At 33.5% G+C, this 24,076-nt stretch overlaps 1 protein-coding gene across 6 annotated transcripts in view; it reads left to right on the forward strand.

Moving 5' to 3' along the window:
• Nucleotides 1-24,076, forward strand: part of TPD52L1 (TPD52 like 1) — a 162,602-nt gene that overhangs the window by 88,969 nt on the left and 49,557 nt on the right. For all 6 annotated transcript variants that reach the window (XM_051997685.1, XM_051997686.1, XM_051997688.1 and 3 more), the window contains exons 2-3: nt 9,259-9,374; nt 16,045-16,193. In XM_051997685.1, coding sequence (XP_051853645.1) covers nt 9,259-9,374; nt 16,045-16,193 — 265 coding nt within the window. The remainder of the gene's footprint in view (nt 1-9,258; nt 9,375-16,044; nt 16,194-24,076) is intronic.

Consider the following 24,076-nt stretch of genomic DNA (forward strand, 5'->3'; position numbering starts at 1 on the left):
TCTGTGGCCAAAAATATCATATCCAGCAAAATTATGATTTTGAATGGAAAAAATGGACATTCAATGAACTTGTAGCTTTTCAGGGCTTTTTATCAATTAAACCTGAATTTAATAGAAAATTTACCTAGCCAATATCAAAGAACAATTTCAAGGAACTCAAGATGGACAAATTGTGTGTGTGTGTGTGTGTGTGTGTATTAACATGGGAAATGTATAGCATATATTTAAAGATTGACATCAACAATAAGGCTTTCCAAAAGAAAGATTGGGGCAGACTTAAAGGGAAAATAGTAATTGTGTCATACAAAGGAAGTTCAGAGAAAGAATAGACACAGGCATTAGAAGGGGGAGGAGAGTTTCTAGTTTTAAAAAACCTACTTCACAAATGGATTAAATAGTAACATTTCATATATACCATGAAGGATATAGAACCATCCTAAATCTATAAAGAGGGGAGAGATAGACAGGAAAGCAAAGGGTGAGGGAAGAAGGGAGGGATCCATGGGTGAGGAAAGGTTAAGTAATAGCAGGGCAAGTTAGGAGCAGAATTAAAGCAAAGGGTCAGCAGGGATAAGAAAGAGGTGTGTGTGTGTGTGTGTGTGTGTGTGTGTGTGTGTGTGTGTCTACATATGTACATAGAAATATATGCTTTCTTAACTATAGCCTACTTAAGAGTGAGTGGAGATGAAAGGTTGGGGGAAGAATAAAGTAAAAAAGGTGAGCAGCAGAGAACAAAAGATCAATTTACAAGGAATTAAAGAAAAGATAGACACTCATGAATCCTCTCTTTCTCTCTCTAGTATACACACACACACACACACACACACACACACACACACACTTTCTTGAACTGGTATTATTATATATTTTGAATCCTCCCTGATATTTTGCTGGACACATGACAATGTTCTCTCTTGTTTTGTATTGTTTTGTATTCTTTTTTTATTTTTCTTTTTTATTATTATATTTCTTTAAAATTTGTGGGGGGGGAAATAGGGGAAAGGACCTGTATGTGCAAAAAGCAGTTTTTTTTTTTTTTCATGATGGCAATATATTGGAAATTGAGGAAAATGCCCATTACTTGGGAAATGGCTGAACTAGCTATGGAATATTAAGGAATTATACTCTTGTGCAGTAAGAAATGATGAACAGGCAGATTTCAGGAGAAGCTAGAAAAAATAATGCAAAGTAAAATGAGCAGGATCAGGAAAACATTATACACAGTATCACCCACACTATGTTATGCTCAACTCTGAATGATTCAGGTCTTCTCAGCAATACAACAATATCAGGCAATCCTATAGAGAACTCAAAAAGGAAAATGCTATCCAGATGAAGAACTGATGGATTCTCAATGCAGATCAAAGAATTTTTTCCCCACTTAATTTTATTCTTTCTCATGGTTCTTTTTTCCTTTTGATAAGTTTCTTTTTTTTCACTGTGAAAAGGATATGGAAAAAGCAGAGCCAAGAAAATAATATACACAGTATAAATGGGAGAGGGGGACAACCACTACAAACAATCAAAAGTAAATAGTGCAAAATTACAAAGAAAAACTGTGACTAATGTGGAAATGTTTTACATGATAGGACATACAGAAACTATATCAATCTGGCTTCCATTTTTGGAAGAGGGAAGGGATAGAGGGAGAGAAGTCTTGTGAAAATGAATGCTAAAAAATTTTTAAGCATGTAACTGGGGAGTAAATTAACATACAAAAAAAAAAAACTAGTAACAACTACTGGGTTAAACTACTTCTATCTATGTAGATTGGCACCTTCTGCAGATTTTAGGTTTGTCTCAGTTTAATCAAGTCCATCATATATAAGTGCCTACTATATTCAAGTCACTGTGGTCTGGAAATAACAATACAAGCAGAAAGAAAAACAGTTCCTTTTCTCAAGAGCTTATGTTCTAATTGGGGATGGAGTCGGGGATGACAAAAGTTATATGCACTGATACAAACAATATAAATAAAAGGTGGGTATGTACAAAGGATTTGAATACAAGGTAATTTAGGAGGAAAGAAGCTATATCAGGCAAGTCTTCTTGTAGGTGTTTAGCTCTACCTTAAAGGTTTGTATGAGAGAGAATTAAAGAGAGATACTTGGAATGTATTGACTATGCAAAGAAAGGGGGGAGGAATTGAGAAAAGCCAGATTCTTGGGATTGCTGATTGCTAGAGGTAGAGCATTGTCCATTGAGGATGAAAAGAAATTGGGGCTTTAATGTGAAGGAATTTGACATTGAAACAAAGAAATTCGTTTTATCCTAGGGGTAATAGGAAGTCCTTAGGTTGGGCTGAATAAAGAAGATCAATGGCTAGATCATCTGTTAAGGAATATAGATTAGACCCAAGTGTTGAGAGTCTTTTGGAGGTTATTGAAATAATCTAGGCAAAAGGTGATGAAGACCTAAAACTAAGGTTGTAGCACTGTGTAAGTAGAGAAGGGCTTGGATGTGTGAGATGTGAATGTAGAAACGCTAAATTTTAGCAGAAAATGAGTGTGGTGATAATGAAGAGTTGGGGATAACAAAGGTTATAAACTTGGGAAATTGTGGAGTAAGGTAACCAGAGCCAAAAAAACAATATACACAGTATAAATAGGGAAAAGGGGACAATCACCACAAAACAAAAGTAAATGTTGCAAAATTACAAAGAAAAAGCATGGCTTCTAAGAAGAGATATGAGAACATCCTCTTGTCTACCTCCATTTTATTCCTTTGTAAAGTTGGTAGGTTCATGGATGTACAATATTGAATATATTTTTAGGCTTTTTTTAATATATTAATTTTGTCTCCCTTCCACACTATTCTTTTCTTTCTTTCTTTCTTTTTTCTTTCTTTCTTTTTTTTAATTGAAGCAATTGAATTGAAGACTTACCCAGGATCACATAGACAGGAAGAGTTAAAAGTCTGAGGCCACATTTGAACTCAGATCCTCCTGACTTCAGGGCTGGTGCTCTATCCACTACACCAACTAGCTGCCCCTACTTTTTTATTAAAAAAAAAAAATTCTTTGTTATATAGGTTGGCTCTTTGGGACAGAACAGGAGGAAGTGTAATGGGAGGAAGTTTTGTGTTGTAAAAACAAGAATTTTATTTTTTTTTAAAAAAGGATAAGGACTGGGGCCGCTAGGTGGCGCAGTGGATGGCGTACCAGTCCTGAATTTAGGAGGCCCTGAGTTCAAATGTGACCTCAGACACTTAAAGCTTAGTAGCTGTGTGACTCTGGGCAAGTCACTTAACCCCAATTACCTCTGCAGAATAATAATAATAATAACAAATAAAATAAATTCTTTAAAAAAAGATGAGTACTGAGAAAACCATTAGATTTGGCAAGTGACTTATTATTGGTAATTTAGGAGAGAAAAACTTTAATGATGGAATTAGAAGCAAGATTGCAGAGATTTGAGTAAGTGACATGAAGTGAATGGAAAGCAATGACTACAGACAACTATTTTCAAAGAGTTTGGCTAAGGAAGGGAGAGCTAGCTTAAGAAACAGGGGTCAGAAGGACTAATGAAATATAATTGATCACCTACCACTCTGGTAGATGCTGTGGATTCAGAGGCAAAGATGAAATAGTATCACTATTCACTTTCAGAATGTTTTCTTTCTATAGAGAGGGAGCACATGTATGTGAATATGACTTTTGCCTTAGGAATAACACTATGGAGATTAGTTTAGAGAGGGGAAGAACCATGGAGGAAGGGAGTGCCAATTATAGAGCATCATGGAAAGTCATTGAAAAATATATCTATCTTATACCTATTTCCTCACAAAAAAGGTAACAGTTGTCAATAATTAATATTCCATATGTCTTACTTTACCATTTCTGTGAAATTTTTATGAGAATATATACATTTGTTTAGGGCTTCTTGCTGAAAGAATGAGAAGAGAATAGATGAATTTTTACAAATAATATCTTATAGCAGGCCACATTTTTATAATCACACAATTGGCTGAAGGGAACAAAGAATACCAGTTCACCTTGTGCCTTTTTTTTTTAAAGAAAAAAATGGTTGATAGAGAAGAAACTCATGCATGTGTCAAAAATCTTATGGGATTCCTTAAAAGATATAACAGAAATTACTGTTTGATGACCTCTAATTAGTAACATCAATGGAAACATAAAACAGGAAGATGAAGGCTTGCTAAAAGTATTTGTCACCAGTTTGGAGAATGTCCAGCATAAAGTCCAGATCAAAAAGGCATTTTCTATATATAATGATACCCTCGAGCCTATTCTGTTTCATTTCTTAGATGAGGAAACTGAGACAGGGTAACACAGGTACAGTAAACTGCAGAGGCAGGATTTGAATCCAAGTTTCTTGAGTCTATAGTTATTGGGCTTTCTTCTGTACTACATATTATCTAGGCATTGGAGATAAAGAGAAAAAAAATCTGTATATCCTCAAAAAGCTTTAGCATATCTTATGAGCTCTGTGTATAATCATAATTATCCAGTTCCACAAACTAAGCACCCACTATGTGCTTTGCACCCTTGATGGTTACTGGGTACACAAAGATAAAATAGACTATCCCCTAGGCTTCTAAGGCAGTTTTTTTTTCTATGAAATGAACATGTAGTCCCATCATTTACTTAATGTTATACTAGCCTCCTGCTCAGATGTTAACTATTTGTGTATTTCATTATGTGAATTGCAATAAACTTGGCACATTGCAGAACCTCCTAAATGAGATCCATAATCATTTTGAAAAATTCAGTCTATCTATATACAGTTGGTCAACAAGCATTTAAGTACCTTCTATCTGCCAGGTACTGTGCTAAATGTTGGGGATACAAAGAAAGTCCACCCCATTTTCCAAATTAAAGGAAAGATTCTGTTCTCCAGTAGCTCACAGTCTAAGGAAAACTAACACAAGACAAACAAATCTGTAGATAAATAAGATATATACAAGATAAATTGAAGATAACATTAAGGGGATCAGGAAAGGTTTATTGCATAAAATACTATTTTAGCTGGAACTTAAAAGAAGTCATTGAGACCAAGAAATGCAAATCAGGAGCGAAAGGAGAGCAGACATGGGAAATAGCCAGTAAAAATACAAAAAGAATGCCTTTTGTGAGGAACAACAAGGAGGCCAGTGTCATTGAATTATAAAATATGGAAGTTTAAAGAGAGCTGACTGTAAAAAGACATGACTGGAAAGCAGGGAGGGGACTAGAATATAGGCTTTGAACACCAGACAGAAGACTAGGAAAAATCAAATGTATAAGGAAAGTCTGTTGCCAGATTGTGCTAGGTAGACAAACAATCCATAATTCTGGTTCATTGATACATATGACTTGAATACACACTGAAAATGGACAATGAGATGATTCTAAAACTGAACAGGGAAAAGGAAAGTGGGCTGGAAATTGCATTGTTCTTTTAATAACTCCCAGTTTCAGCCTTAAATAAAACCAATATTCTTCCTATGTATAGTTTTGTTATTGAATACCACAGTCTCTTGAAAATTGAAGACAAGGATCATCTAGTAGAAAGATATATCTGAGCAGGTTGAAACATTTTCTAAACAGAATTTGTGCAGAAGTGAAATAAAGGATGTCATTAGAGAAATATGTAGCTGGAGGAAAAAAGATGGGTCATTTATATAGCACCAGAGACAAGTGAGGGGCAACCTGCATGCTCTTTTGATAGCCACCAGTATCAAGAGATCTAGAGGAAGACTTCCAGCATATTGTGTAATCAGTCACAGATTTATGGAATTATATTGGAATGAGTAGAGAACATCAGAAGGTATTAATGGCTCTGATTGCTGGAGGGAGTACTTTCCAGATCCACAGAAATGTTAAATAATATAAAACTCCATTGGTGGTGGCAGGTTGATGTCAGGCATAGAGTATTATATTGGCTAAAGAGACTTTGTGCTTTAAAGATAGCTCCCTGACAAGATATAAATAGGTCACTTATGTGGTAGTACATAAGCTATTAGCATATATTGACAGATTTGTTAATTTGTTATATTTTTATTCTTATTTGTTAGTTATTAACTATTGTTCTGAAGGGAATAGTATAGGTCATTTGGAGGAAATGGAAGAACCAGAACTTGATGCTCCTTAATATGAACATTATGAGAACAATAAATATTTAGGATACAGGATGAGGAACTGAAATGAGTGATGCTTATGTTTGACACAACTTTCACCTAATTAGCAAGTTTGCTTGAGACCCGTATATAAATGGATGAATTTAATTTAGATAACCTTTCAGTCCAACTGCTATAGCTGCTATTTGGGGAGTAATTAGGCCATTCTAACTACATATGGTCAATAGTTCCAGACATTTAGTCAAAAAAATGTTGAGCTTTTTCAGTGAACAATAAAATACTACTGAATGATGGAAACATTTTGGACATATAAAGAGGAAAGCAATTGCTCAAACACTTGACCCATGACATATTTGCAGCTATTTGATATTGTACAGTTGATTTGTTTGCTGATGCTTCCTTTCATTAAACCTATTTTTATTTCCTTTGATATCTGTCTCCATAGTAACAAGATAACTAGTGATATACATATTCACTGTATTGACCTATATTCATCCATCCCTTTTTGCTTTCTTTTTATCCTCATTAATCTATTTTAATATTCAGTCTGTTTTACTAGTTTATCAATTTTTTTCTGTTTGCTTTCTATCCCCATTGCCTATAATCTTCTGCTTTGTATTTTGATCTATCTTCCTCTTCTTGTGCAAAGTGAACCTCTTGAGTTGTAGCGTAAACAAATGATTGTGTTTTTCTTCTTTGACCATATTTATGGGATGCCATTATATCTAGCTATCTGACAGATAAATTAAATTTCATTTAGAGGGGAATTCTGAGAAGATGGTAGATCAGAAAATTCCAGGCTCTTCAAATTTTCTCTACAAATAGAATGTCTTTGCAAAATGAATGAGCAGCAAAGAAAAAGGAATAAAGCAGTTGTTCTCCTATAACAATTTGAGGTACCAGAAAAGACAAGAGCTCCAGTGGTTGAGATTTGGCCTGAGTGAAGTGTAAATACTTCCAGTCTAACTCTCCTGAATAATAAACAGCAGCGTGGGGACAGCTCCATCTGGAAGTGGACTAAACTCCAGACATTCACAATCTCAGGAACTTTCATCGTATCAACTTTCAACTCATACTGTTATCTAGCAGTAGACAGATGAGTGGAGGATGATTTTGGAGACATCAGGCCTAAGGGTGCCGACCAGATGTGGTCCATGGCTGTGACTGAGCTAGGAGAAGGGACCATACTTTAGTGAATACAGTACCATTCCTCCTTGGAGCAAGAATGTTTTAAGGACATTTAGGATATAATTTCCAAAAATGATTAGGGGAAAAGGAAAACCTTATGTTGTAAAATTTAATAAAATTTATAACAGTTCTCTTTGTTGTGTCAAAGAACTGGAAATTTGGAGAATGCCCATCAATTGGGGAATGGCTAAATAAGTTGTGACTTATAATTGTGATAGAATACTAGTGTGTTATAAGAAATAATGAGCTGAATGATCTTAGAAAAGCATAGACTTATATGAAATAATGAAGAGAATGTTGTTTATAGTAACAACAATAATATTTTTAGAAAAACTTTTGAGTTAATAAGTCATTTTGATTGTTATAAATACCCAAATTAACTACAAAGGACATCTGAAGATGCTGTCTGCATCCAGATAATGAACTGATAACTAGAAGTATGTATAGAATAATTCTCCACATGTACATATTTGAGTCTAATGATAACCATCTCTATGACAGTAGTGGGGAGGAATGAAAAGAATAAATTTACATAATCACTTTATTATATATTTAAAAGGAATAGCAAGTTCTACAATCTCTATGACAATGGTGAACAAAAAGAATAAATTTACATGATCACTCTATTCTGAAAATGCTTGTTTTACTCCATATATTTATAATAGATAAAAATTTAAAAATTTAAATTCAGATATAGACGAATAACTACTAGGACTGAATTAGTCTGTTCAGAGGCATTCCAAATGAACTAAGCTTGAAGATAGGCTTTCTTAGGGGAAGAGCTTGAACAGATTTGTGGTATCAGTGAGGAGAAGAATGAGACATAAAGGTAAGGAAAGAAAGCCCAATAAGAAATGAAGATATCACAAAGGCTCTTTATTCTTTTTTCTTTGAAAATATCTATATTCCTATTCTATTGAACACTTTTTATAAAAGTAAGAGAGAAGGGAGGAGCATATTTCCTATTACATGCCAGGCACAAATATTAATTCCTTTGACCCTTACAACAACTCTGTGAGGTAGATGATGTTAATCCCATTTTATAGTTGAAACTAAGGCAAGCCGAAATTGTGATTTACATAAAGTCACTTGTCAGTATCTGAGGCTGGATTTTAGCGGAAAGCATTCCTGACATCTCAACGCACTATGCCATTTCATCATCTAATTACTTTTAGATAACTATGAGAAAAATTTACCGAATAAGTTCATAAGTCATTTTCTATTTGTAGATTTTCTCTAGTTGAAAGATTTTTAATTTTTTGCTCCATTTATGGAAGAAAATGAATACCTAGATATTTCATAATTAATGTTTTTGTCATTTTAAGCAGAGGAACTAATTGTTTTGAAATGTAGTGTGATGTTCAGAGAGCTTGCTTTGAAGGCAGGAAGACAGCTGAGGACTATTGTAGGGTTCCATGAGACCTGCATGTTTGACTACTCTTCTTTAGGCTGTTAAATCTGTTTTTGGTTTTTTGTTTGTTTTTTGTTTTTTGCAAGGCAGTTGGGGTTAAGTGACTTGCCTAGGATCACATAGCTTGTAAGTGTAAAGTATCTGAGGTCACATTTGAACTTAGATCCTCCTGATTTCAGGGCAGGTGCTCTAATCACTGTGCTACCTAACTGTCCCTAGGCTGTTAAGTTTGTAAGTTTTAGAAAAGGTGCCAATTTTTTGTATTGATAGGAGGACTTCCTTATGTGAGTTAAATCATAGGAGAAGTTTGTCTTTCATGTCTTATTTACTCGCTTTTATTTTTGCTTTTTAATTATCTTGGAAACTGGTTTTACTTTAGGTGGGTGAGTGAAATTGTATACATTTTTATTAAAGGCAATAACATTCACATGACTGGGATACCTTAGGTTATTGTGGATATAAGTGAATAACAGCCCTCTTTCTTACTGTGCTTTGGTTTTATAGACCAATTTTCTCTTTTTAGGGAAGATGAGAAAACTCTGTTAATATCTTAATTGATCCTTTTATCTTCATTTTTCAAGGTTTGTTGGAGACTGATTCACTGCATGAACCTGATGAAGAAACCATCTCTCGTATTGACCTGAGTAGTATGATATCTGAAGAAGAAAGAGAAGAGTTAAAGACTGAACTAGTTAAGGTAAGTTCAGTCATCCCCTCAATGATCATATTTCTACTTCTAAAACTTGAGTTATTATTAATACATTGAAGTTCACACACTATAATTATTTTCTCCCTCACTCAATACAATTTTATAGAGTAGTACGTTGCAAAATGAGTCATTTTTCTTGATTAATTTGCAACACTTATTGTCTATTGTCAAATTCACTACAAAGGTAAAATGAATGATTGAGATATTTTAGTAAACAATAGTAATTAGTTGTAAATTTGTACCATTTATTATATTGTGGAATAATGACCACAATTCATTCAGGATTATGACTTCCAGCATTGGTGTTCACTAGCCTTTAAAAAAGACAACAAAAATTCAGAAGGTACAATTCAGAAAGGAGAACTAAATCTTATGGTTAGTTAATTAAAAAATTCATAATATAAAACAAAATTCATGAATATACTTAAAATTCATGAACACATTTTAAATATTATTAAGTCATCATGTCTGTTTTTTTTTTTAATCTGTGGCTTTCAAAGTTTTAAACCAAAAAATATTTATAGCAGCTCTTTTTTGTGGCTGCAAAGAATTGGAAATTGGAAAAAATTATCTGCCCATCATTTGGAGAAGGATGTCACATGTGATCATCATAGAAATCTATTGTAGTATTAAGAAATGATAAGCAGGATGTTTTTAGAAAAACTTAGAAGGATTTACAGAAACTGATGCAAAGTGAAGTGAGTAGAACCATAAGAATATTGCACACATTAATAGCAGTATTGTAATGATGATCAAATATGAAAGATTTATCTATTTTGATAGTGATCTAAGCAACGGACAGATCTGAGAAATGGACAGAAAGGATAAGTCCTTTGGAATTATCCAAAGGACTTATCCTTTCTGTCTATCTCCAGAGAAATAACAAATGAAGCCTGAGTGTAATTTAAAGCATACTTTTTTTATTCCTTCTGTTTTTGACTTTTTCTTCCATTTTTGTGATCTGGCTTTTTCACATATGTACTATTTCCAGGGGAGGGAGGAAGAGAATTTGAAACTCAGAATTTTAAAAATGAAAAGATAAATAATGTAAAAGAAATAAAGAATGAAAGTTTGAGATCAATGCTATTGTTTCATCCACTTATGTCTTCTATATCAAAGCTTCTTTAAAAAAAACTCATGTGGATTTGCATAACTGAATGTGGTGATCCTGAAATTATGATTTGTTATCAGTAAATGATTGATTTGTATACCTATTTTATATGCCTGTATAACCGGGGTCATATAAAAATTTCTCTGGTGAAAAGGGTTCATGAGTGGAAAAAGTTTAAGCCCTGTTCTATGCTACCACCCATCATAATTTTTCCCCCTTGCAGGACCCTTGTTGTCCCATGAATAGAACTGCAAAGTAGGTGAAGTTTGTTTTTCATGTCTTCTCTCTTTAATATCTCTGATCCTTTCCCATCCCATAGTGTGTAATATATTCTATCCTGGAAAAACCTAAAACCTTACAAATGTCTCTAGTACTCAGCTTACAGTATCAGATTTTTAGTAAGACTGGTGACTGGTAAAAGAGCTCAAGGTCTCTCTTAACTTTAGAATTGATTTTATGACATGTCACAAGACTGCCCAGCATGGCATGCCCTCATCAGAGAAGGTGCTGTGCTCTTTGAGCAAAGCAGAATTGAATTAATTTAGAAGAAATGTGAGATGGGCAAAGTAGAGTCCAACCCAAATGTTCATAAGGACTATCTGTGTCTTACCTGTGGAAAAGTATTCCGGCTCGTATTGGTCTGATCAGACACAGTCAGACATACTGTAACTCAGCTTTAACAGAGTGATGCCATTTTGATCTCCTTCAAGAACAAAGGACAACCACCAACCAACCATAGTAAGGCCCTTAATAAAGGCTTGCTTATATATGAAGAAGACACTTTCCAAAGAGCCTTGTCCACTCTGAGCCTCTGCCTCTCAAGTCATGGTAGATAAATTAGCTTATCTGGTTTTCTAAAAATGTATATTTGGTCTTCTAACACTGAGAAAGTGTTTGTTGAATGAGTAGAACAGAACAATTTTAAAGGCCTTGGGAACTTTTCTCATATCTCCTCCCAAACTGACTTTTATATTAATCCTTTTAAAAAACTTTTTTTAAAGGAATATTATTGTTATTTAGCAAAATTTATGATAGTTGTAATTTTATACAAATCAAATCTTAATTACTTCTTGAATCTATTAAGCAAATTTTAACAGGGCTTTAACAAAATGCTTTAAATGCTTTCAATAGTAGGTCTTTTTATAATATGTCATTGTGACTTCACAAAAGGGATAAATGCATGACCTTTTGGAGTTAGTTCCTTTTTAGCCTATTTAAAGGTGATAATAACATAGGTTTACAAAGGGAAAAAAGTCGCATAGCCATAGACTTCACTGTATTTAGTTATTTGCCTTCTCCTTAGATGCTGCTACTCTGCACATTTTTGAGCAATTTTACTTTGTTAGTTACTAAGTGGCAGAGTTGGTATTAGAACCCAGGTTCTCTGATGTTGGAATCTTTACAAACATCAACTCTAATGAGTTAAAAGCTTATTTTTTTTCATTGGTATTTTTTTGGAGGTCGTCAAGCAGAGACTGGATAACCATTATTAGGTATATTACAGTGGAACATCATTTTGTCCTGCGCACAGGACAGGTGCTCTTAGTTACATTTTCCTCCCAAGATATACGTGGCATGTTTCATTTTAGCTTAAATTCCTAGAAGGCACCACATCTACTGTATTCTTTGGGAAGATAATCCCATATGATATTTTTATGTTTTTTAAGTTTGTTAAGGATATAAGGACTTTTGTGTGTGTGTATGTGTGTGTGTGTGTGTGTGATTGAGAGAGAGATTCTTTCCCTTATTCCTCTTGATTGTATGGTGTGAACTGTGGTAAGCTTTTCTTAGGGTAAGATTTTCATCTCTCAATCATCCAGAAGATATTTTGGAATTTTAAAAAATCAACAAAAATATCTTAGAATAAAAACCCCAACAAGAAAGAAGAAAATAACTATGACAAAGCTGTACACTTTACTCCTCAAGAAAAATGGGATTGATTTGAGATCCTCTGAGTTATCTATAAACTAAATTTTATCTGTAAACTCAATTTGAATGGGGATATTGATTCTTACTTGGCACAATCTCCAGCAATTGGTATATATTTTCTTTTTTTCCTTTAGTAACATTTTATTTTTGCAAAAATACGCAAACATAGTTTTCAGCATTCATCTTTGCAAATTCCACCCCTCTTCCTTTTCCCCAAGACAGCAAGCGATCTAATATAAATTAAATATATGCAGTTCTTCTAAACATATTTCCATATTTGTCATGCTGAGCAAAATAAATTCAGATTAAAAGGGAAAAAACACAAGAAAGGAAAAAAAAAACACAAGCAAACCACAAAAGTGAAAATACTATGCTTTGATCCACTTTCAGTCTCTATAGTTTTCTCTCTTCTTATGGATGTGCTTCTATTTATATAAATCTGGCAGCTCATAATGATGAAACCCTAGATTTTTAAAGCAAAACCATTTATTTAACAATAATAATATTAAAGCTATGTTTATTAATCAAACTAAGGGATAATACATCATAGTTCACATGTCCACGTGGGTAACATCGTAACTACCAATGCACTCCATTCATATCTTTGGGAAAGAGTCAGGGGTAGCACACGAATAAAAAGAAATTCACATTCTTGAAGTAACTCACAATTTTTTAATTATGTGCTTCAGTATCCTTTCTATTTTAAGAGTTGTCCACAAAAGTTCCTTGATAAGCATAGCTCTGTATGAAACTGATACTTCCACTACTAAGCTGTGCTAATTCATGCTGTGCTTGAGTAATATCTCACTGATTATCACATCTCAGCCAAATTAGTCATTCCACTGGATAATTTCTCTTATTCTCTGCTTTTGAGTTGATCCTCTGATCAGCTAGACTTAACTTTTCAATGGTAGTAGTATCCATCACTTACAAATTCAGGCTTAGATAATACCTTCAGATGAATAAATGTTAAGCTCTTTTAAGAAAGGACAACAACCTTTATCTCAAAACTGGGGAGAAAGCCACTCAAACTCTGCTTCTTTTCAGGATTCTTCACCATCACCATCTTTCAGCAATGATAGATGCCAGTATAAATCAGAGACCTCTCCTTTCTCTTGGCGCTCTCTGTATCCTGCAAGTCATGATAAATAACAGTGTCTACTTTCTTTCCTTCTTCCTTTCAGCATTAATAGTGGTAGAAAATACTCCCATTTTTTATTGGACAACCTGATCTATCCAACGACAAATGATAGCATAGAGAATATTAGGGTATCTCTTTACCTCATTTCTGAAATCTGTCCTTTCATCTGTCTTTGTCTCTGTTTTTCCCTCTGCATATGTTCTTCATCTTTTTATCTCTTTCTCTACCCTCTCCACCCCAGGTACAGTCTGTGAACAACATTCTTTTAGGTTGTGTTTATAACTTATGCTCTTTCTATGATCAACTAAATTACTTTTGTTTCATAATTATAGATGGTTCTGGTATATGTATTTTCCCATTTGTTAACCTAAAAGTTGTATATTTCTTATTTAGTCATATATAAATCATTGAAGTATACCATGCTCTCTATTTGCTCTCATATTTTACAGCTTATCCAATTCAAACGAACAGCTGCTACTTCAGAATTCTAAGTCAAACTGAACTTCCATAACTATTTTTCTTAGAACTCTGAGAGACCCATGTCCTAAAAGAAATGAACTGCCAGGGCAAACCTAGCTCAACAATTGCTTTTCTCAGAAGCAAACATGTGCCAGAAAACTAAGCTGATTGCCTTAAACTAATAATATTCTTTTGGAGAGCCAAAATGACATAATGTTGATAGGATCATAGATCACAAATCTGAAAAGGGATCTAGAGACGATTTAGTTCAACCCCTTCATTTTACACATGAAAAAGAGTATCATGCAGTTGGTATTTGAAATATGGAAGATCTTTATTCAAACTTAGTTTCTGATACCAAATGCCAGCTGTCTGATTATGAATAAGGCATTTAATCTTTTATTCCAGTGCTCCAGGAAACTCCCTAAGAATATAAAGTATAGATGAGTTGCTGATTTGCATTGGTGGTGAAATTTTTCCAAATCAGGAATCTTCATATTAATGAATTCACAGATCCAGGTTAAAGAAAAAAATCAATCTGTCCCATTTAAATGAAATCGAAGCTTTGTTCTACCATCAGTACAACATATGCTTTGGATTGTTTTCCCAGCCTATGGGCTTTCTTCACTTTCATTTTTCAATTGATGACTTAATGGCATCATTTTAAGAAAGGGACTTTGGTATATAATATAGAAAGTTGACCATCTCCAAATATTTTGTACCATGGGATGACCTGTGTATTATTTGACTGATGCCATTATACCATCAATAGCTATCTTAGTGTTTTGAGCCACTAGAGCCAGCCTGGGCCGAAAACATTATACAGATAACTCTTGGATAAGCCAACTTTTTATGGACAAGACTTTTTGCAGATTCCAAGGTTTCATTGTTTCTTTTCTTAAAGAAATCATACTGTAGCCCCAGTTTAAATGTCCTGAGAAAGTATAGGAAACTGAAATTTAGGTCCTATATCACACTAGCATTATTTTTACTTATTCATGTGTTGAAAAAAATATTCTAATAAGCATTCCTAAGTGATAAAATTGGGAATCACAGCCAAAAAAAAAAAAAAAGAGGAGCTGGAGATAAATTATAACTAGAAAGATTGAAATTGGACTTGGAAAGACCTTTGTTATTTGGAGTAGAATAAAGCTAGAATTTATTTCCAGACCATTTTAGCAAAGGAAAAGCAATAAGCATCTGTATAGGATCTACTATGTTCTAGGCATTGTGCTAAGTATTTATTGATTTATTTTTTAGCAAATATTATTTCATTTGAACCCCCAAATCATCTGTGAGGTAGGTGCTTTTATCCCCATTTTACAGTTGAGGAAACCCAGTATACAGAGGTTAAGTGATTTGTCCAGAGTCACGCAGCTATAAATGTGTTTGAACTTAGGTCTTCCTGACTCCAAATCCAGCATTCTGTGCATTTTAATACCAGCTGATCTCTCTTTACATGTATATGTATATCATTTTATTTGTAATTTAATATTTCACATGTTACATATGGTATTTCATAATAACCTTGTGAGGTAGGTGCTATTTAGGTGCTATTATTATTCCCTGTCTTCAGACCGGAAAAATGAGACTGAGAAATAGATTAGGCAATTTACCTAAGATGAAATAACTGAGTATCTGAGGCAAGATTGAACTCAGATCCCCATATCTGAAGAACATTAAGTACAGGATCTTTAGCTTAATATAAAGATAATTGTCCAAATAATTAGAGCTGTTCAAAAATGAAATGGGCTAATCAGGTCTTTGATGATGACTTGAATGAGATATTTTATGTTTGGTATATTTGATTAGGTGACCTCTAAAATCACTTCCAACTCAGTGATTCTAGTTTCTATTGAAGATACAGTATTTTGTGCAGTATATTTCAGGTGGGGCCAAAGTGCCCAGACTAGTCTCTTGGAACTACATTCATCCTGTGTTTTCATTCATTAAGGTGTTTTTCCAAAAGTCTCATTATCCTTTTTTTTTCTTTTAAAATTTTCCTGTCTTGTATCCAGCTAGAAGACGAAATCACAACTTTACGACAAGTGTTAACAGCCAAAGAGAAGCATCTGGTGGAAATAAAACAAAAACTCGGCATGAATCTGATGAATGAATTGAAACAGAATTTCAGCAAAGGCTGGCATGAAATGCAGACTACAACTGCGTAAGTACAGAATTCACACCATTTCTAATTTATTTGTTCTTTCTTTTTTACTGTATTTTTTTTTCCTTTCAGCTTTTGGTTAGTACTTTTCAGCTGCATAGAATAAAGGTCATTTTCTTGGGATAAAATGAAAAGTATCAATAGGCTAATTCTAAATTGTCTTGGAGCAATCCTGCAAATTGAGATCAAGGATTTTCTCAGTTGAGGCTAAGGTCTAACCCCAAGATATAGTGCAAGATCCATCATATCCTTCCTGTGTTGCAAAAGCCTTGTCTCTAACACAGCTACCTCACTCTCTTCACCCATTATTGCTCAATCCCCTCACAGTGTCTAGGACCCAACCTAGGCTTCCTATAACTGTTCAGGACTTTTATAGTCTAGCTGCTGCAACTAGGCATATGTAGCAACTATGAAAGCAAAATTGTTCTGTTTTATTTTTTATATAAAGCTTTTTATTTTCAAAACACATGCATAAATAGTTTTTGTGGTGATTTTCTTCTTTTAAATATAATAGTTCTCTCTGTGAGAGAAGGTTTCTCCAGGAGATTTTCTGGAGGCAGCCTTAGTTTCAGTTAAGAGTAAATAATCACCCAAAATGCAGCCAGGTGATAAAAGTTCAGATCTTTTATTGTCTCTAATATAGCCCAGTTAGCTTAGAGGCCTATCTCTCTGCTTGATTCCAAGAGCTCTTGCCGCCTTGTCCTTTGCTTCTGCCTCTGTTTTCTTCAGCCTCCAGAGCCAGCACCAAGTTGAATCTGTCTTGCCTCTGAAAGAGCCTTCTCAATCTTCAGCTGAACTCTTGACTCATAGCTTCTTCCTCTGAAAACGCTTCTGACTGGCCCCTTTGAAGCTCTATTTATTCAAGAGAGAGGAATTGTGGGATGTGAGAGAGAGGGATTATAGGTTTCTCCCATAGTGCTCTCTGGCCCTAAGAGCTTTGAGGGAGGTGTGAATTCACGAAGTTACAAAGTTTACTTTGTGAATCTCCCATACTTGTGAATTCCAATGAGTAAAGGTGTAAACACAAGCATTGTATTAATTAGTTCTACTTAGTACCTTGTTTCAGGTTCAGGCCCAAAACATCTTCTTGTAAGATCAGATCAATAATCTATCAACTCTAATGAGTTAGCAGTTTGTAAAGATTCCAACAAGTTTTCAACATTCACTCTTACAAAACCTTGTACTCCAAGGTTTCCCACATCTTCTCCCCTAGACAGCGAGTAATCCAATATATGTTAAACATGTGCAGTTTTTCTATACATATTTCCAAAATTATCTTGCTGCACAAGAAAAATCAAATCAAAAAGGCAAAAAAAAAAGTGAGAAAGAAAACAAAATGCAAGCAAACCACAACAAAAAGAGAAAATACTATATTGTGATCTACATTTAGTTCCCACAGTCCTCTCTCTGGGTGTAGATAGCTCTCTCTATTACAAGACCATTGAAACTGGCCTGAATCATCTCACTGTTAAAAAGAGCCACAGCCATTAGAATTGATCATTGTATAATCTTGTTGCTGTATACAATGATCTCTTGGTTCTGCTCACTTCATTTAGCATCAGTTCATGTAAGTCTCTCCAGACCTCTTTGAAATCATCCTGCTAATCATTTCTTAATATTTTATAACATTCCTATGCCATAACTTATTCAGCCATTTTCCATCTGATGGGCATTCACTCAGTTTTCCATTCCTTGCCACTACAAAAAAGACTGCTACAGACATTTTAAGATAATAATATTTTATCTAGCATTCCCCTCCTCATTCTTCAATCCCTTGCACTCTGCAATAGAATTTGGCCAAAAATTTTATTCCCTCCCCAATCTTTTCTATAGAACAGAGTGAATCACATGAGCATGTACAGGTGGGATGGGTTGTAATCAGCATTACAGATCTCCTTACGTTATCTTTCCCCCCCCAAATACACCCCTCTTCCAATCTTCCTTATTGCTGTTGAGGGTACCATTATCCTTTCAGTTAGTCAGTTTTGCACTCTTTGGTGTCATCTTCAACTCTTCATTCTTCCTTACCACAATTTACTTATCAGCTGTTTCTAAAGTCCACAGTAGTCTTCAATTCAATGTAGTCTTTGACTTGAAGAGAGTCAGCCATCACTCAAAAGTACCATTATTTATAATTTCCCATTTGCTTGAAGTTTTCTTATATTTAATGTTTATCTTGGAAACCTCTATTCTTATATTCTGTAACATATTCTCAAAAATCCAGGAAGCAAAAAAGTACACTAGAATTTCATTGAACTTAGAGCTGTGCTGTTTAATATGTGACCTTTAGACACAGTACCCTCTGAAAATGTGAGCATCTGGAGCACTACTGTGGAAAACACCTGTTTTCTTCCTTGCTTAATGTTCATGAGCCGAGGTTCACTGAACAGTAAGCCTTTAGTTGCATCTATCATAAAAATCTGATATACACTTGACATAGATATGAGAAACTCCCTATTAGAAGAGAGCCGTTAAGGTTGGGTTTTATTCAGCCAAGGCAAATGCTTTTTTATAATCAAAAGATACAGCAGGATTTGGGATTCTCTTCACCTTTCATTTAGTTGTTTGATTGCATAGATAAGATCTGCTATAACTTGTTAAAACCATTTTTTGTTTTCTTATATAAATATTCCTATATGTATTTCCTTATATATTTCTTGAGAGATATCACAATCCATTCTCATCACAAATAGAGATGAAAATGTATTTGATTGTAAGTGTTGTTGTCATCTTAATCATTCTTTTTATGTTAATGCAATGCATATTAATACTATTAATACAAAACCAATAATTTGATATTAATTACAACAAATATACCATTATTTCTTTCCATCCTTTTCCTTATTGAAATATCTTGAACATTGATAACCTCAATTCTAGTAATGAAGACTAATCTGAAATGAAGACTTACCTATGTGATTATTAATCAGAATATTTATAATAATTGAAATCCATATAATTGGGCTTAGATATATGACTCAAGTCATTTCTATTATAATAGCATCCCTAGAAATATCCTGAAAGAAACAAGATTTCCATATAATGAAATAAGTTTGTAAAACTCTTTCTTGGCCATTATCTTTTGATCTAACTAGGAACAAAGCTTGTATTATGCACAGAGTGACCAGTTCTTAAATATATTATTTTAGAGATGCTAGAAGGTCTGAAGATAATTCTGTAATTGGTCTATTACTTTATGCTTTGGATTCTAATTAATGTCTAATGTCAGCCTTTTTCCAAAATGCAGTGAGAAAATTAGGGCCTCTAATGTAAAGCAAGTGTTAATTTATCAGATACACTAGCAAAGAGCTAGTTGGTGTGTTACATGTTTGAGGATGCTGTGCTTCCTGAAGAGTACAAAGTTTAAGTGGGAGAACGTGGCAGGGAGTCCTAAATATTGACTTTCCTCCTAGGCATTCTGTGCTCTGGAAAATGAGTGATAAATTCTTTAATTTCTAGAAAGAAACTAAACAGTTTAACTTAGATTATAGCTTTTGGGAGGGGATAAAAGTACTTTTCAGGGTAGGTAATATGGCTAAGTTTGTTATTTCTGGGAAGGAGAATAAATAGGTAAACAGACATTAAAGATTTTTCTCCTGCTAAGAGTTTGAGAGGTGCTTATGCTCTCCCCATTTTTTAAAGAAAGTCAAATTCATGTTGTATTTTTCATTTATTGAATATGTTTATATTCATTAAAGAAGCACATTTTTAGAAGTAGGGAAAAAACATTCTCACAACCTTATGTAATTATATCCACCATGATAAAAATATTGTTTCTCAAAATTGCTTACTTTCAACTCTCTCTTCCATAATTGTTGCCAGTTGTCCATTTTACATCTTAGTGATAGTGATAGTGATGGGAAAAACTTGAGTCTTTCAAAATACTAGAATCTTATTAAGACTTATTGCTTTTCTTTTATGTTGCTTCTGAGTAACTCTTGGCATTAATGGGGCAGGATATCAGGTCTAACACTTCCTTGTGGGTGAGATCTGCAGGAGTGGGCAGGTGAAGTGAGTGAATAGAGTGGACCCAGAAAAATACTTTTGTCTGACATGGCAGGAAATGTCTTATTTCATTAATTGCTTTGCCTTTGCTGAGTTGGAGAGGGACCCTCATTTTGCCTCATGCTTGAGGGCTGTAATTGTTTCTGACACATTACTTGGCACAAAAGTGAGAGTGACTTGAAAGTATATTTAAGTCAGCCATCTATCTTCCTGGTATTTTTAATGAACACAAGCTGTACCAGCAGTCAGGGCAATTCACACATTAAATATTTACAAAATGCTCTGTGTTTGAACTTTGCAATAAATATACAAACTATATCCTTGTTGGTTGAACTTCCCAACCACTTATTATGATCAGTAATGGAGTATATTATTGTTATCATTCTTATTAGTGTTGTGTTATGGCAAGGCTGATCTCAGAACTGCCTGTGAAAGTAAAAGGCTTAATTCACAGACATACATGTTTCTTATATTGCTATTATTATTATTATTATTTTATTTATTTATATAATATTATTTATGTATTTTATTATATGTTATTTTAATTATTTTATTTATTACATTTATATATTATTATAATTATATATTATACAATAATGTTATATATTACACATAATATATAAATAAATATATAATTATATTTATTTTTATATATTTTATTATAATATAACAATAAATTATAATAATTATTAATATGTTATAATATATTATATTGTTCTTAAATAAAATCAGGAAAAGTTTTTCTTTGAGAGGCTGAGAGGATTGGGACACAGAACAGTGATCAGTATTTGTCTCAGGAATGCTAAATGAGGACACATGAGGACTCATGGAGCCCTTGCATCTTCTCTGCAGCTGTAGAATCTTAGAGGATTCTCTTTTCTAGCTACAGTGTGTGTCAGAGCCAAGCCTTGAACAAGGCCTTCCTGCCCCCAACTTGCCCTTTACTCTTAAGGTTTTCTTCTAAGTCTTGAATCAATTTGGTAAATTGAGATTAATATATTAAGTTTGATAGACTGTTTATGAAACAAGATTCATTTTGGTTTTGGGTTCCATATTTATGATTTCATTATTATGGGGAACACTAGTTTTGTAAATTCCCTCTACTAATGAAAACCTGCCCGGTCTATAAGTGAAACATTTTGAGAATTGGCTGGTATATCGAGAAGTTATGACCCGTCTATGATCATATAGCCTCCATGGGCCAGAGGCAAAACTTCAGTCTAGGTTATACTAATTTCCAAAGGGATGCTCAATCCATTATGCCACTTTTATAGCACCTAATATGGTCCAGGAACTTTACAAATATTATCTTCTTGGATCCTCATAATTACCCTGCAAGTTAGACACTGTTATTTTTCCTGTTTTACAGTTGAAGAATTAAGTCAAACAGAGGTTAAGTGACTTGCCCAGAATTATAAAGCTCTATCTAGTATGTGTGCTGGACTCAAAACCCAGCACTCTATGAACTGGGCCACCTAGCTGCCTCCAAATAATAACATTCATTTCGAAAATGATTTAGCATATTTAGTAACACTTACGATACTGCATTCATGAACATTATGTGACATTAAAATATAATTTCCTAATTGGAAATACGTTTACCCATACAAACTATTTTAAAAACAGCAGAGGATTGTTTCAGACCAGTCTAATCTATTAAATCTTCCCTTAAAAATTTTTAATAAACCTTTTCTACTTCAGAATAATAACATTGAATTTAAATTATTTCAAATCAAGAACATTACTAAAAAAGAATTTAACAAGAAAGCAGATATGGTAAAATAACAATTTATAAAATAATGACATTAATATAAATTAACAATTTTCTGAAATAATAAAACCATGAAAATGATTTTATTGAGGAAATAGATTACTATTAATTGCTGAACAACTCAAAATTATGATGGCAAAAAATCTCAACCATCTAGTGATTATTTACAAGTAAGTTGATTTTCACTTTAGACACTTAGTGGAATTGAAGGGTGAATTTCTGTAAAATGAATAGTTTTTCCATTGGAAAAAAAGCAATGAACTTTTACCTCTTCATTTCCAATAAACTACATATTAAAATTCTGTAACATAGTGACAACTTTTATGGAATGTTGGAAATTGCCATATTGCAGAAGAGTTTTACTCTGTATTTTTTGACTCAGGGACTTCTACCCACTCTTGTCTCTCCTCTTACACCTCTATCCTGATATTCTCAAGCCTTCTTCCCCCCTTAGATATTGTGCCAATGTCTGAGCTTCCTTTGCCTGTGCATCTATATTTCTTGTAAATGGAGTTGCTTTTCCTTTCCCTTTTCTGGGTGGTTTAATAATATATAATCGAACTTTTCTATATTGTAGCATGTGTTTGCTGTATGAATTTGTGATAAGCTGGAATGTCAGTTTCTTGAACTTGAGCATAAAAATGCTGGAAGATCTATTCCATTTTAATTGAACTTGTTATTCCTTCCATTTTCATTTATTAGTGGTCATGTGCCTCAAAATTGTATTCTTTTTTTCTCTCCCCACTGCTTTTTCATTGTTCTGCAAGATATTTCTCATAATATTTTTCTATCATGTTTCTTATGTATGTTTTGCAGATGAGCTTTCCCTCTAAATTGGTGTGCCTTTGACATCCATGTCACTTTGAAAAACAGAATAAATGTAAATTGGTCATCAAATTTAGACTGTCTCAAAGAGAATACTGAAACTTTCATAAAAGTGCTTCTCATTCCAATATGAATTTGCAAAACCTAGTCTGACATACTACAATTGCAGTTCAGAAAACAAAAAATCATGAATTTTAAAAGTAGTTTACTTATTGCTTTTAATAAAGATGTTACTGAGAGAAAACTAATTACCACTCATTTTACCAAAATTTAATTGGTCAATGATTACCAGAGTTAAATACACCTCTGGATTATTAGAATGAGGTAAACCCAATAGCAAAAGGCTATATTGTATTGATTTCCCTTTCCTAAACTGAAAGTATCATTTATTGGTAGATCTAAGTAACTCTAAATATGGGAGAAACCTTAAATATTAACCAGTCTTAACAAGCACAGGTGTATATATGTCCCATTCACTATCACTACCAAACCAAGGTGGGGAGGGGGGTGTCAAACACATCAGTAATAGTTACCCTCAAGAACTACCCTTAATCTACCTAATAAAGAAGTTGCTAGTTTCTTGTCTTAAGTCCTAAGTCATCTTTTCCAGTTATTGTCAAAATGCCATTATTGTTGATAAAGTTTGAAAATGAACTTTTATATATGTTTGTATCTTTGCAAAAAATGAATCTGAAATCCAGATAAACCTAAAAATCAATTCATAAACATTGAGATGTTAGTGAAAACATCTGACTGGGCCCATTTTTACTCTCTCAAATAATCTATGATATAATTTTGTATGAATATTTTCTTCCCAAAGATAACTTTTTTGTCCACAATTTTAAAACAATAACTAAAAACTTCTTCCAAAAGCAGAATTGCTCATATGCCATAAAGAAGCATTTTATATATATATAAAATATTTTATATAATGATCCAAGACAATTCTGAAGATTTATTAGGAAAAAATGCTATCCATCTTCAGAGGAAAAAAATGGATTTTCAATTCAGATCAAAGCATAGTTTTTCCCCCTAATACATATGAAGTAGTTTTCAGCATTCATTTTTGTAAGACATCGTGTTCTACATTTTTTTCCTCCTCCCTTACCTTTCCCCTTCCCAAAACAGGAAGCAATCTGATAATTATTTGAATCATTATGTTACTGAGAAGAGTTGTCATTCATGGTTGATCATATTATAGTATTGCTGTTACTATGTATGTACAGTGTTCTCCTGATTCTATTCATTTCATGTATCAGTTCATGTAAGATTTTCCTAGAAT

Source organism: Antechinus flavipes, chromosome 4 (assembly GCF_016432865.1).
Source record: "Antechinus flavipes isolate AdamAnt ecotype Samford, QLD, Australia chromosome 4, AdamAnt_v2, whole genome shotgun sequence".
Taxonomy (NCBI): domain Eukaryota; kingdom Metazoa; phylum Chordata; class Mammalia; order Dasyuromorphia; family Dasyuridae; genus Antechinus; species Antechinus flavipes.